A 16,607-nucleotide genomic window follows, 5' to 3' on the forward strand; every position below is an offset into this window, starting at 1 on the left:
GTGTCCAGTTAGAGGTTGCTAGGGTCAGAGTTGTACAGAAAGTGTTGTATGCTGAAGCAGTGAAGAGAGTGGTAGAGGAAGATGAGGTCGTAAAGGGATTGCTGTAAGTAGGCGGAGGTCAATAGAGAGTGATAGGAATAACATGTGCTTTCAGTGAGGGGTGTTTCTTAGCAATTAAAGCCATGGTTGTCAACTGTACTGCAGAAAATAGAGGTTGTTGTGGCAGCTGCAGAGAAGTACTTGGGATTGCGAGGTTTTACTGGAGAAGATTTGCAGGGGGTGTTGAGTGGTAGTGTTCTGTCTTCCCAGACCGTTGGCCTGGAGTAGAATTAGATGGGGTTCAATAGTGGAATGGGGTGGTGTTTTTAGTGAGGGCTAATAGTTGGCAGGGCAATTTTACTTTTACTTTTTCACAATTTTGTATTTACCGGAATTTAATGTAGGCAGGCCGTGACTGGCCTCACACTCCAGTACAGTAGGTGGCGGTGCATGCACCTACAAGTTGGAGGCCAACCAAATACCAAAGAAGAAGAAGAAGATTAACTGTGTTTGGCCATTATATTTTTGCCATAACTTTCTGACTGAAGTAACTTCCATAACTTTCTGACTGAGAAACAAAGCTTAGTTGTCATGGTTATGACATATGCAATGGTTAATCTCACAGTGTGAAGAACACTTGTCTTTTGCTTGAGCAGAATCGGAGCGGGAATCTGAGAGAACCAGAATTAGCTCGGCAGGTGTCCTTGATAGTGCCTGGGAGTAGATGTGTCGAAATAACCAGAGAATCCTAGCTCAACTCAGTCTGTGCTCAAACTCTGTCGTAACACCTCATCATCACGGTTGGAGATAGACAGGCAGAGTGTGTGTGTGTGTGTGTGTGTGTTTGTGTCAGTCAGGCAGTTGCGTGGATCAGCGGGAAGAGACAGAGGAACACAGACAGACTACATGACACGTTGTGACTAAATCACACGGTGCTGTAAAGGCTTGTTCTATCACACAGTGTCATCTTCTTGCCTAGAACAGCCCGCTTTCTCTCCTCCTCTCTCGTTCTCTCTCACTCACTGTAGCTAGAACATTCTCTCTCACTCACTGTAGCTAGAACATTCTCTCTCATTCACTGTAGCTAGACCATTCTCTCTCACTCACTGTAGCTAGAACATTCTCTCTCACTCACTGTAGCTAGAACATTCTCTCTCACTCACTGTAGCTAGAACATTCTCTCTCATTCACTGTAGCTAGACCATTCTCTCTCACTCACTGTAGCTAGAACATTCTCTCTCACTCACTGTAGCTAGAACATTCTCTCTCACTCACTGTAGCTTGAACATTCTCTCTCACTCACTGTAGCTAGAACATTCTCTCTCACTCACTGTAGCTAGAACATTCTCTCTCACTCACTGTAGCTAGAACATTCTCTCTCACTCACTGTAGCTAGAACATTCTCTCGCCCCCTCATTCTATCTGTCTCTTTCTTCGTCAATCATTCTCCTCTCTAACCAACAGCATCTCTCTCTCTCTCGCTCTCTCTTTCTCTCTCTCTCTCTCTCTCTCTCTCTCTCTCTCTCTCTCTATTTGTCTCTGTCTCTCTCTATTGTTCTCTCTCTTTCTCTTTCTCTATTGTTCTCTCTCTCTTTCTCTCTTTCTCTTTCTCTCTGTCTCTCGCTCTTGTTCTCGCTCTCTCACTGTTTCTCTCTCTCTCTCTCACTCTCTCTCTGTCTCTCTCTCTTGCTCTCTCTACACACACCTTACCCCCCACTACCAACATCTGACCAACGTCATCACCTCTACTTCAGCGTGTCTAGACAGGAGAATAGCTTTTTTTCTTTCTCTCCTCCTCTCTTTTCTCATTGTGATGTATTGTGTTGCATGTTTGTGTCCTCGGTGGCATTAGTTTTACCTGTCAAGTAACAATGAATGCAGAAGGACCCGTAAACAAGGCATTTGCATACGGGAGATTGTTTCATTACAGTGTGCCTCCCAACAAGCTGTTGATATGAGAAACATTGGTGCCAAGATGAGACCTCGCCATGCTTTACTGCTATAGGGACGGGGGAGAAGTATGTGGTGCATCTTAAACACTAGTACAGGTTACACAGATACACACGTCCTCTGGATCTACTTGCTTGCGACGACAGCATTGTGGGTTCGTTTCACAGGACCACTCATACGTAAAATGTATGCACGCATGACTGACTGTAAGTCACTTTGGATAAAAGTGTTGCTAAATTACATACACAGTAGATGGACACTAAAACTACATTGAACAATGTCTCCAAAAATCTAGACTCCAGAGGATATATGCTATATTTGTACTCTAATTAGAAAATCAGTAATTGGAAAATTAAAATCATTGATGAGTAAAATCATTCACTTGATTAATACATAGTCACCTTAATTGATATCATTAATCATTTGGCATTATATTAGCATGTGTGTGCGCACACACACACATTATTAGCCTTGACAGTCATACACTTAGAAAAACGCTGGTTCCAGGTAGAACCATTTTTGGTTCCAGGCAGAACTATTTGGAGTTCCAATATAGAACCCTCTTGGGTTCTACATGGAACCAAAAGGGTTCTATCCGGATCCAAAAAAAGGTTATTCAAAGGGTTCTCCTGTGGGGACAGCCAAAGAGACATTTTAGATTGTAGATAGAAAAAAAGGTGCTAAGTGTGTATTGTCCAAAGTATTATTAGTAACCATATTAGCGTTTCAATTGAATGAATGTTTTATTTGGTATGATTGAGGTCATGGATTGGCATTCATATTGTCCTATTATTTATGTCTGAAAATGGAGCATGCTTTGGCACATAGTCCTTTTATTTGTAACCATATTAGCAAGGATTTAAATGTAATTCATAATTCCTACACTTTGATTGAAGACATGCATGCTTTGGCACATTGTCCTTTTATAGTGTTTGTGACTGTTTTCCATGCTTTGGCACATTGTCCTTTTATAGTGTTTGTGACTGTTCTCCACGCTTTGGCACATTGTCCTTTAATAGTGTTTGTGACTGTTTTCCACGCTTTGGCACATTGTCCTTTAATAGTGTTTGTGACTGTTCTCCACGCTTTGGCACATTGTCCTTTTATAGTGTTTGTGACTGTTCTCCACGCTTTGGCACATTGTCCTTTTATAGTGTTTGTGACTGTTCTCCACGCTTTGGCACATTGTCCTTTAATAGTGTTTGTGACTGTTTTCCACGCTTTGGCACATTGTCCTTTAATAGTGTTTGTGACTGTTCTCCACGCTTTGGCACATTGTCCTTTTATAGTGTTTGTGACTGTTCTCCACGCTTTGGCACATTGTCCTTTTATAGTGTTTGTGACTGCATTAGCATAACGCAACTTTTTCTATTCATGAAAATCGCAAATGAAATGAAATAAATATATTGAAACACAAGCTTAGCCTTTTGTTAACAACACTGTCATCTCAAATTTTCAAAATATGCTTTTCAACCAAAGCTACACAAGCATTTGTGTAAGAGTATTGATAGCCTAGCATAGCATTAAGCCTAGCATTCAGCAGGCATTCAGCAGGCAACATTTTCACAAAAACAAGAAAAGCATTCAAATAAAATCATTTACCTTTGAAGAACTTCGGATGATTTCAATGACGAGACTCTCAGTTAGATAGCAAATGTTCATTTTTTCCAAAAAGATTATTTGTGTTGGCGAAATAGCTCTGTTTTATTCATCACGTTTGGCTAAGAAAAAGACCGGAAAATGCAGTCACTACAACGCCAAACTTTTTTTCCAAATGAGCTCCATAGTACTTTAAAATGATATGGGTGAATGATCAAATGCTGCGGGTGCTGTGTCTCTCTGTCTCGTACTCTCTCTCACGCATGCACACACACACACACACACACACACACACACACACACACACACACACACACACACACACACACACACACACACACACACACACACACACACACACATTAGAGCATTGGGTCAGTAACCGAAAGGTTGCTGGTCCGAATAACCGAGCCGACTAGGTGAAGATATCCCCTCTCTCTCTTTGCCCCTCCCTCGCTCTTTCTCCCCCCCTCTCTCTCACACTGTTTCCCTTACTTTCCAATTGCTACTTTATTTACATGGCACTTTACTTGTAATGACATGGTTCGTCTTTACACTACATGAGACATGAGAACCCCTACTGGTTCTAATAGGAAGCTTCTCTCTGCCAGTGTTTGTGGGCACCAAAGACTGTAATTTGTGGGAAACGCAGCAAACTGTGTTTATTGTGATGAGACTGCCTGGGTTTCTTTATGTGGTGGAAGGGGACGGGGGGAAGGAGGGGGATGCGGGAAGCAGGACCACCGAGAGGGAGTGCAAATTGAGCCTGTGTGGTGTCTGTGTGTGTGGAAGTCGGGAGGGTGTGTGTGTGTGTGTGTGTGTGTGCGTGCGTGCGTGCGTGCGTGCGTGCGTGCGTGCGTGCGTGCTGGCTGGCGTGCGTGCGTGCGTGCGTGCGTGCGTGTGTGCGTGTGTGCGTGCGTGCGTGTGTGTGTGTGTGTGCGTGCATGCGTTTCATCAGACTATGAATGACTGTGTCATCGTGTGTTACTGATCACAGTGCCAGTGGCGGGATGCTGGCTCAGGCCTTTTGGCTGCATCCCAGATGGCACCCTATTCCCTTATAGTGCACTACTTTTGACCAGCGACCATACCACCTGTAGGGCTCTGGTCAAAAGTAGTGCACTATATAGGGAATAGGGTGCCATCTGGGATGCTCCCATCTCTCTTAGTTATATTTGGCAGTGGGTAGTAACTGTGTTGTAGCTACCATATACTGAGTGCCACGCATTATGTTTAGATCAAGAAGCAAATGTTGTCACTATCGTCTGAAATGTCACAGGAGACAGGATACAATAATTATATTCATACCTGGAATGTGCCTTCTGCCTTTGATGGTTTCCCAGTCCCAGATGGTTGTTGCTGAGCAACCTGTACAATTTGTGAGTGACATTAAAAAGGGGCAATCTGCAGTTGCTACATCCCTATTTGGACTTAAAAATAAAGTATATGTATTGATTCTTGAAGAATATAACTTAAAAATGCCTCATTAGCTCAGTTTAACTGTTGTACCCCATCAGAACCCAAATATATGTTTGTTTTACTCCAATTTTGATATAATGGAATGCCAGTCCTTGCTCGTGATTACGTTTCCTCACCCCCATCCCTCAGCTTTTTACCAAAACAGTGGCGAATGCTTTGATATTATTTTGATTGCAGATTGCACCTTTAACTGGTACGATGAGAGGTGAACCCATCCCTCAGTGCTAACTATACCTAGATGGTTTATTGGCATGAGCAGTCTATTCCAGCACCTCAATATCACCCTTCCTAAACTTCACATCCCCAGTCCTCTATCCCCTCCACCTTTCTCCCTCCTTCCTCCCCATCAACCCCCTCCTCCCATACCCCGTACAAGGCCACATGGCTGAAATGATCTGTGAAGGAGAGTGGATGCCACCTGTCTGACAGGCCTGTGGTAGTTCACTTACACCACTATTACAGTAGCTTAGGTAAGGGCCTTGAGAACACCCTCCTCTTACCATCTCTTCCACCCTTCCTTTCTACCTCCTTTTCCCTGCCTATGGCCTCCATCCACCACCATCTTCTCCTGGGTTCAAGCCACGTAGCTGCCACTGCCTGCAATTCTATAATGCCACCATTACAGTAGCTTTAGGTGAGGGCCTTGAGCCTCCTATACCTCCTCCCTCCTAGTAAATGTTGTGGTGCTTCTGTCAAATGTGTTTCATGTCGTCTACTGATTGAGAGAGTCTGTCTATCAGCGCTGCCGATGTCCCGGGGCGGCAGGGTAGCCTAGTGGTTAGAGCGTTGGACTAGTAACCGGAAGGTTGCAAATTCAAACCCCTGAGCTGACAAGGTACAAATCTGTCGTTCTGCCCCTGAACAGGCAGTTAACCCACTGTTCCTAGGCCGTCAATGAAAATAAGAATTTGTTCTTAACTGACTTGCCTAGTTAAATAAAGGTTAAAAACTAAAAAAATAGCAACGTGCCTGCTCCACTTCCTCATTGATCTACCTACCATTAGGAACCACTACTCACTGGGAGTCTGGGCTGCATATCCACTTATGCTGCACAGAAGTTAACACACTTGAATAATGCAACACGGCATGTAGAGATGTTGAAACGGCTAATTACTGTTCCTGAAACAGTACAGGCTAGAACATTACAATGCAATACCGGTAGCTTCTAGCTTTGTAGGCCAAGTTTCCTTGCTAGCTCACAGCTGAAGCCAACATCAGTTCACAACCCTAGTACCTTATTTGTGATAATATGCAAACCATAATGCAAAATATTGCTGATTGTCACCAAAAACTTTATTCATTTGATTATTCTCACCCACATCGCATCTCTCCCAGACAAGATCATCTTTGCTTCAGCCTTGAAAGGACTTTGTGTGTGAATGAGGTCGTGGGTCTCAAAGAAACAGTGCACACTTTTATAAAAGAAGAATTGCTTCTTCTATGCAAATGTTGTTGATCAGTACAATAAAATAAGTCCCAAATGAAAGGTAAAAATTGTTTTTCATCTGTAGCCTCATGAAATCACAGAAAACAAGCTCAATAACTCAATGCATGCACACACTCCTATTGAATATGCATTCACCTGCATTGTGAATAGGGCTAGGCTACTGTCACGTCCTGACCTTAGTTCCTTTTACATGTCTCTATTTTAGTTTGGTCAGGGCGTGAGTTGGGGTGGGCATTCTATGTTTTGCTTTCTATTTCTATGTGTTTGGCCTGGTATGGTTCCCAATCAAAGGCAGATGGCTATTGTTGTCTCTGATTGAGAACCATACTTAGGCAGCCTGTTTTCCCACTGTGATTTGTGGGTAGTTGTTTTCTGTCTTTGTATTTGTTACCAGACGGAACTGTTTTGGTTGTTCTTTTGTTTACTTTGTATTGTAGTGTTCAGTTCAGTTAAATAAAATGACGAACACTTACCACGCTGCATATTGTTCCGATCCTTCCTACTCCTCCTCAGAAGAGGAGGAAAACCGTTACAGCTACATCTTGATTTACCCAGTTTATCAATAGAGACTTTCCATTCAAATTAATGATTACCATTATGTTGTTATGTAGTTAGATTGGTAAAAAAAAACATGATATTGAACTCAAAAGATCTGTCTGTATCAAGTGCCATTCTGTGACTAATCCGAATTCATATTATCGTTCTGGTATCGTTTTGGTATCAAGTATTGTGATGGTATCGAGTATCGTGATACTGAACCTGGTTTCGGTTTTGAAGTCAAAATTACACTAATACATACCATACGAATTTAAACATATCATACAAAATGGAGGGAGACAGATTTACTTTTACTAGTTTACATCTAGTCCAGGTTGCCCCATCCATGGCCCTCTCGTCCCACATGTCTGCCACAGCCAGGCCTGTGGTACTAATAGCTCAAACTCCATGATTGCTGTAGTTTTAGGTAAGGCCTTGAGACAGTTAACTTTTCCGCTGACTAGATCCACGGAAATGGGGGAGCCCTGAGGAAAACAGGAGAGGAAGAGAATTTGGGATGCAGAGAGAGAGAGAGAGAGAGAGAGAGAGGGGTCCACTCATCAACCAAGAATTCACAAAATGGGACAAACGCAATTGAGACTCTGTATGCATATTTCTGCAAAAATATCCTTCATGTATAAAGCAAAACCCCAAATAATGCATGCAGAGCAGAATTAGGACTACTCCCGCTAATTATCCAAATCCAGAAAAGAACTTCTACAACCACCTTAAAGTAAGTGATACCCACACATTCCACCACAAAGCCCTAACCTGCTGAGAGACCTAGAGAAGAGTCCCCTCAGCCAGCTGGTTCTGGGGCTATGTTCCCAATCACAAACAGACCCCACAGAGCCCCAGGACAGCAACACAATTAGACCCAACCAAATTATGAGAAAACTAAAAGAAGAAAACAAAAATCAAGCAAAACACAGAAAAACTAGAATGCTATCTGGCCTTGAGTACAGAGTTGTAGAATACTTGACCACAGTGACTGATCCAAAATTAATAAAATCCTTGAATATGTACAGACTCAGTGAGCATATCATTGCTATTGAGAGAGGCCGCCGTAGGCAGACCTGGCTCTCAAGAGAAGACAAGCTATGTGCACCACGCCCACAAAATGAGGTAGAAACTAAGCTGCACTTCCTAAACTCATGCGAAAAAAAGTTAGAGACACATATTTCCCACAGATCACAAAGAATTTGAAAACAAATCAAACATTGATAAACTCCCATCCCACTAGGCACACACTGGTTGAATCAACATTGTTTCCATATCATTTCAACGAAATGACATTGAACCAACATGGAATAGATGTTGAATAGATGTTGAATTGACGTCTGTGCCCAGTAGGATATCTGTTAGGCGAAATACCACAACGTGCAATCACAGCAGCAAGATTGCTCTATCCAATCAAATCAAGTGGGACGCCCCCATCCTTCAAAAAAGGAACAGGGGCATCCAGTAGCACCAGGACTGTAGGCTATCAGAGGGCCACTCACTGTTTCCTGGGTTAGATAAATGTATTGTACTCGTTCATTCAGTGTTATACAAAAGAAAAGCCTGTCGCCTGACCAAGAGGGAGAACACACGCACAATCATGCACTTACACACACACACACACATACACACACACACACACACACACACACACACAGACACACACAGACACACACACACACACACACACACACACACACATACACACACACACACACACACACACACACACACACACACACACACACAACACACACACACACACACACACACACACACACACACACACACACACACACACACACACACACACACACACACACACACACACACACACAGAAGGAGCTCTGGTGGTTTCAACAGCATTTTATCACAGCTAACCCAAGCTAGCAGGCACACACACAAGGTTCGCATACACACACACACACACACACACACACACACACACACACACACACACACACACACACACACACACACACACACACACACACACACACACACACACACACACACACACACACACACACACACACAGGAAGCATGATGTCAATGGTTGTAAAGTGTGCTAGTGTGCTTTTGATCCTTGCAAGATCTGTGTGTGTGGGTGCGTAGTCTGCTTGTGTGCGTGAGTGCATTAGTTCAGCCACAGGAGTGGGCATGCATCGCAATGGCTCTGCCTAGGGCTTACTCTACTCTCTACTCCACGTATCACTCTGAAGACACTCCCTACTCCTGTCTAACCCTCCACACTGAACCATCGCCTCAGGTTTACATTGTGGACAATAACTCATACCGTAGACGGAACAGAGAAATGAAAGGAGCGGCTCTCCTTGAGGTATGGCGACATTGAAAATATGAAGGGCTCACACTGGCTGAAATTCAAGTGTTTTGTGGAAATGTGAGAGACTTCATGTAATCCGTGTCATGGGGTACTAATAGCTTACTACACAACATACACTTAGTATTACTTTTGTGTTATAGCTACAGTATACATATCTCCCTGGCATATTACATCGTTTATGCAGAAGCATACAATATATTTTTGGAATCGTCGGTCCTTGAGGGCAAATTTTGTCATCAAACTTTGTTACCAAAGTCTGGCATTCTCTGGATTTATGGGGCTTTCAAGACAACTGGGAACTCAAGGTAGAATCATGACGTCAGTTATCTTCAGGCCTGAGCTCTAGAAAGAGGCCCGAGTTCCCGACTTGGATGAGTTGAGTTGGATGACCGTTCAAAGTCTGAGATTTCCCAGTTCCGATTTTCCAGTTGGATTGACAGCATGGCAAATGATCAAGGTGTTGAATGTTTATCCTTTTAAGCTTGGAAAGAGACCCTTAAACGCAGACTTGGACCACACACCCACTCCACTGAATAGCAGGCTAGTGACTGTTTGCGGTTAGCCACTGATTCCTTCCAAACCACTCATTGTTGAATTTGCGATTTTCATGTTGTGTAATGTTTATGTCTAATGGCCGATGAGCACCGATACATTTTATCAAAAATGTATCTTCATATGACAAGGATTTGCCAGTAGATCGTCGAAGTGATTCATGATGATGAAGTCAGCCTGCAGGTGCCCGGCCCGCTAGAGCGAGATGAGCCAAGTGAAGCTGGATGGGCACTTCTAATGTAACTCTATGGCAGCACCCAAGGGGCTTGAATTTTCGAGCTCTCCCCATAGATTTTACAGCGACGTAGTGTCCCCATGAGTGACAGAACACTGAGCCAGTCACGGCGCAACTAGAGAACATTACCAACCCGTACGCTGTGTATTTTCCGCGGGCTGCCCCACCACAACAGAAAGCACTGAGCTAGGCTGAAACACCTGCATTTTGGAGCTGCCTTACTCAAGAAAGCAAAAAAGAGACCATGTTTGTATGGAAGTCTATTAACTCAATTATCATTTTTAAACATTATTTGCAAACTGATATGTGACATGTATTAATGCCAAAATAACATGTAAAACCTGTGAATGTTGCCACTGGATGAGAGAGAGAGAGAGAGAGAGAGAGAGAGAGAGAGAGAGAGAGAGAGAGAGAGAGAGAGAGAGAGAGAGAGAGCGAGAGAGAGCGAGAGAGAGAGAGAGAGAGAATAGAGAGAGAGAGAGAGAGAGAGAGAGAGAGAGAGCGAGAGAGAGAGAGAGAGAGCGAGAGAGAGAGAGAGAGAGAGAAAGAGAGAGAGAGAGATAGAGAGAGAGAGAGAGCGAGAGAGCAAGGAAGCGGGAGATGGAGATGGAGAGAAAGAGAGAGAGAAAGAGGGAAAGAGGGAAAGAGGGAGATGGAGATGGAGAGAAAGAGAGAGGGAAAGAGGGAAAGAGGGAGATGGAGATGGAGAGAAAGAGAGAGGGAAAAAGAGAGAGATGGAGAGAAAGAGAGAGGGAAAGAGGGAGAGATGGAGAGAAAGAGAGAGGGAAAGAGGGAAAGAGGGAGATGGAGATGGAGAGAAAGAGAGAGGGAAAGAGAGAGAGATGGAGAGAAAGAGAGAGGGAAAGAGGGAGAGAGAGAGAGAGAGAGAGAGAGAGAGAGAGAGAGAGAGAGAGGACGTTGGCATACATCATTTCTAAATGTCATTGGAAGACTATTTTAGTCCAAAGTGAGCTCTGACAAAGGCCTTGAGTCCGGTACGTAAAGTTTAGTAAAGAGCAGTGATACAAGCAGGAGCTGTATGCGGATCTTATTCAATTATTACCATGCACCTGCAACAAAGATAGATCAGATGTGCGACTGCCTTTTGAATGTGATTAAATTCCTTTCCTACTTCTCAAAGGTTCCATCTGTGTGTAAATGTCCCCATGAGCCTTATTCTCAGTGATCCTCAAGGGTTCTTTGGGAAGGCTGATGGGTCTATGTGGAACCATATTGACTCAAAGAACCCTTTGAGTTCTTCAATGGTTCTTCACAGTTCACAAAAGGGTTCTTTGTTGTTTTAGTGATAATTAAAATGTAGGGGAGGTGGCTTATTCAAATATTTTGGGGTATGGTTTGCTCACAGCTCTTTTTGTGCAACCTTGAGTGACAGTGTCATTCCAATTTTCTAAGGTGTTGTGTTCTGATATCACATGTTATATCTGCCTGTGGGCAGTAATGGTGTTTTGTGAAAGACTTGTGTATGGCCTTGTGTCAATTAGGAGCGGTTGATTTTTATGGTTCGGTGGTTATCAACTCTCTCCTCAGGGACCCCCAGCTGTTCCAGAGGAAGCTCACTCGATTCAGTTAACACAATAACAGCTATGGAATTTAAACAATATAACATGGGTGTCAAACAGACTCCATGGAGGACCTCATGTCTGCTGTTTTCTGTTTTCTCCTTTCAATTAAGAGCTAGACAACCAGGTGAGGGGAGTTCTTTACTAATCAATTACCTTAATTATCAATCAAGTCCAAGGGAGAAACCACACTCAGCCCTCTGTAGAATGAGTTTGACACATGGGTTCTAAAGGATCTACAAATAACTTTTGAGATTGAGAATGGTTCTATAAAGAACCTTTCTCGATAAATGTTATATAAAGAACCATAAAAAAGGTTCTATATAGCCCCAAAAGGGTTGTGACCATAGCGGAACCATTTTTGTGCTATATATAACTTTTTTATGGTTCTTTATAGAACCTCAGGAAAGGGGTAGCACCATACAGGTTCCATTTAGAACTTTATGACCATGGTTTTTTATAGAACCTTAGGAAAGGGTTATTTATAGCACCATACAGGTTCCATTTAGAATTTTATGACCATGGTTCTTTATAGAACCTTAGGAAAGGGTTAATGATAGCACCATACAGGTTCCATTTAGAACTTTATGACCATGGTTCTTTATAGAACCTTAGGGAAGGGTTAATGATAGCACCATACAGGTTCCATGTAGAACTTTATGACCATGGTTCTTTATAGAACCTTAGGAAAGGGTTAATGATAGCACCATACAGGTTCCATTTAGAACTTTATGACCATGGTTCTTTATAGAACCTTAGGAAAGGGTTATTTATAGCACCATACAGGTTCCATTTAGAACTTTATGACCATGGTTCTTTATAGAACCTTAGGAAAGGGTTAATGATAGCACCATACAGGTTCCATGTAGAACTTTATGACCATGGTTCTTTATAGAACCTTAGGAAAGGGTTAATGATAGCACCATACAGGTTCCATGTAGAACTTTATGACCATGGTTCTTTATAAGAACCTTAGGAAAGGGTTAATGATAGCACCATACAGGTTCCATGTAGAACTTTATGACCATGGTTCTTTATAGAACCTTAGGAAAGGGTTAATGATAGCACCATACAGGTTCCATGTAGAACTTTATGACCATGGTTCTTTATATAAAATGTTTTTTATTTAGCACCAAAAAGAGTTCTGCTATAGTTACCAACCAAATAACCCCTCTCTGGTATTATTTACAACCATTGTTTTTTGGGTGTGTAAATGCTGCAGTCCTTGGTCATCAGGACTGTAACTACCCAGTGATAGGCCTAACCCAGTATGACACTACTACACTGCAGTATCAGTAGATCGTGGTTTGTGAAATTGCAGGGTGTGATTTTCTCTCTCTTGTTTTCTTCACTAGATAACGATGTGACTACAGAAGAGGACACTGAGGATGGACAGAAGGCAGGAGGTTAGTGCCCATGACGGTTTCAGACTTCTGTTCTTTTCACCTTGTGAGATGTAATTACACATTGAGCGTAGGATATATGTGCACGTGTTGGAGATATGAAACAGTAGTAAAAACTCAAGGAAACACACCCACACTATGGTTGGACAATACCACTTTTAGCCTTTTGACCTTTGTCAGTGCGTTTACATTTATATAGGGATTTTCAGTACTCTGACTAAGGTTAGAATTCTGAAATGTTAGCATAATTAAAGAGTGATTGCTTTTCAAACAGTTTGAGAGCGTTTCAGAGAGAGAGAGAGAGAGATCAGGGATAACGCTTCACAAGTAAACCTGTGAAAATCCTAACACATTTATTTGATACATTCAAGGTGCGGGTAGGTAAGGGGTGGGAGATTGTGTCTGTCACAAAATGGAATGTTCCTTCATTGGTGACAGACACAATTCCAGCAGTGACAAAATCAGTGGTAAAAATACCAGGTACACTCTTAGAAAAAAAGGTGCTATCTAGAACCTAAAAGGGCCCTTTTAGTTATTGGTTCCAGGTAGAACCCTTTTGGTTTCATAGAGGGTTCTACGTGGAAGCCAAAATGGTTCTATCTGGAACCAAAATGGGTTTCACCTGAAACCGAAAATTATTATCCTATGGGGACAGAGGAAGAACCCTTTTGAAACCCTTTTTTCTAAGAGTGCATTGTTCATTTTCTTATCGATGAAACATTCAAGCACAATACAGTTTTCTCTTCCCCAAACAAAAATCTATTACGAACAGATTGCGCTAAGTTTTGTATACTTGACCCTTTCTAAAAAAAAAATCAACATTGTGTTGTTTATAAAGGAGTGCAAGGGCGAATTGAGTTATTGCACACACGCACACTTCACGTCGTAATCGTTCGCTAATGCAAATACATAGTAAAACATGCCAATAGCATCTCACTAGATTGTGCTTGACTCTGCCCACTACGCTTAATTTGATCCCATTGGATACGACGCCAATGATACATCTTTGGTTAGTTATCAGTATCTTTGGCGGAGCTGTGTTGTGGCCAAAACATCACCAGTACACGCAGTAGCACACAAACACACACTGCCAGGAAGTGCAGAAAGTTTTGCATTGCTTTGCAATCTACTTGACACCATGGCTGGAACTTAGAGATAAAGTAGCTACCAAGATCCAACTATTGACATTTTGCCTCCGTGTCGTGCGAATCCTTTAAATAAATATGGACCCCCCCACATACCTGTACCCCTGCACATTGACTTGGTACCGGTACCCCCTGGATATAGCGTCATTATACATTTTTTATTGTGTTCCTTCAAAAAAAAACTAAATATTTTTTACTTTAGTTTATTTAGTAAATATTTTTTTAACTCTATTTTCTTAAAATTGCATTATTTGTTAAGGGCTTGTAAGTTAGCATTTCACGGTAAAGTCTACACCTGTTGTATTCAGCGCATGTGACAAATACATTTTGATAAGATTTGATTTGACAGAATTCAAAATGGGTTTGTGTAAATCCTAAATTGCTGATGTATTGTTTGAAAGGCGTAAACACGAGAGTCTGTCAAATACAGTGCATTTGGAAAGTATTCACATTTTGTTATGTTACAGCCTTATTCTAAAATGTATTAAATCGTTTTTTTCCCTCATCAATCTACATACAATACCCAATAATGACAAAGTAAAAACAGGTTTTTAGAAATATTTGCAAATGTATAAAACAACAACTGAAATATCACATTTACATACTGTAAGTATTCAGACTGTTTACTCAGTACTTTGTTGAAGCACCTTTGGCAGCGATTACAGCCTTGAGTCTTCTTTGGTATGTCGCTACAAGCTTGGCACACCTGTATTTGAGGAGTTTCTCCCATTCTTCTCTGCAGATCCTCTCAAATTCTGTCAGGTTAGATGGGGAGCGTGACTGCACAGCTATTTTCAGGTCTCTCCAGAGATGTTTCATTGAGTTCAAGTCCGGGCTCTGGCTGGGCCACTCAAGGACATTCAGAGACTTGTCCCGAAACCACTCCTGCGTTGTCTTGGCTGTTGTCCTGTTGGAAGGTGAAACTTTGCCCCACTCTGAGGTCCTGAGCACTCTGGAGCAGGTTTTCATCAAGGATCTCACTGTACTTTACTCTGTTCATCTTTCCCTCGATTCTGACTAATCTCCCAGTCCCTGCCGCTGAAAAACATCCCCACAGCATGACTTTGCCACCACCGTGCCAGGTTTAACCAGGACTTGATGCTTGGCATTCATGCCAAAGAGTTCAATCTTGGTTTCATCAGACCAGAGAATCTTGTTTGTCATGGTCTGAGAGTCTTTAGTTGCCTTTTGGCCTAAACTCCAAGCGGGCTGTCATGTGCCTTTTACTGAGGAGTGGCTTCCGTCTGGCCACTCTACCATAAAGGCCTCTGCAGTGCTGCAGAGATTATTGTCCTTCTGGAAGGTTCTCCCATCTCCACAGAGGAACTCTGGAGCTCGGTCAGAGTGACCATCGGGTTCTTGGTCACCTCCCTGACCAAGGCTCTTCTCCCACGACTGCTCAGTTTGGCCAGCTCTAGGAAGAGTTGATGGTTCCAAACTTCTTCCATTTAAGAATGATGGAGGCCACTGTGTTCTTGGGGACCTCCAATGCTGCAGACATTTTTTGGTACCCTTCCCCAGATCTGTGCCTCGACACAATCCTGTCTCTGAGCTCTACAGACAATTCCTTTAACCTCATGGCTTGATTTTTGCTCTGACATGCACTGTCAACTGAAGGACCTTATATAGACAGGCATGTGCTTTTCCAAATCATGTCAAATCAATTGAATTTACCACAGTTGGACTCCAGTCAAGTTGTAGAAACATCTCAAGGATGATAAATGGAAACTGGATGCACCTGAGCTCAATTTCGAGTCTCGTAGCAAAGTGTGAATACTTATGTAAATAAGGTAAAAACCGGGTTTCGCTTTGTTATTATGGGGTATTGTGTGTAGATTACTGAGAAAAAAAATCATATTTAATCCATTTTAGAATAAGGCTATAACGTAGCAAAATGTGGGAAAAGGAAATGGGTCTGAATACTTTCCGAAGGCACTGTAGTTTATCTGGTATGAACAGATGCTCCCTCTACAGATAGAGAAGTGCTTGCTGTCTATATTTGAGAGGGAAGAGAAAGTTTACAGCATGTGGTATATGTGAACTTCTGGTAAGTTGCTTCATGAAGTCTATCATTGAATACCGGTCTAGGCCTATATAAGCTCTAGAGCTCTGAACTTACCTTGTATAGCCTGTCTATTGTTGTCATGCAACCAATCAAACCAGTGCTAGTCTGACTGACTAACTGACTTTTGGTTTTATTGTCTGTCTCAGGAAGTGTTTTTAGATTATATTGTAGTGAGATGTGGCCCACCAGCCATGTGCTATCCTTCAATTCACCCAAACACTTTTAAATGTGG

At 42.4% G+C, this 16,607-nt stretch overlaps 1 protein-coding gene across 1 annotated transcript in view; it reads left to right on the forward strand.

Annotated features, from left to right (window-relative positions):
* macrod2 (mono-ADP ribosylhydrolase 2) overlaps positions 1–16,607 on the forward strand; it is a 1,232,546-nt gene that overhangs the window by 1,128,637 nt on the left and 87,302 nt on the right. Inside the window, exon 10 of the mRNA XM_029640037.2 lies at positions 13,118–13,168. Within this exon, the coding sequence (XP_029495897.1) occupies positions 13,118–13,168 (51 nt within the window). The remainder of the gene's footprint in view (positions 1–13,117; positions 13,169–16,607) is intronic.

This window comes from Oncorhynchus nerka, linkage group LG28 (assembly GCF_034236695.1).
Source record: "Oncorhynchus nerka isolate Pitt River linkage group LG28, Oner_Uvic_2.0, whole genome shotgun sequence".
NCBI classification, from domain to species: domain Eukaryota; kingdom Metazoa; phylum Chordata; class Actinopteri; order Salmoniformes; family Salmonidae; genus Oncorhynchus; species Oncorhynchus nerka.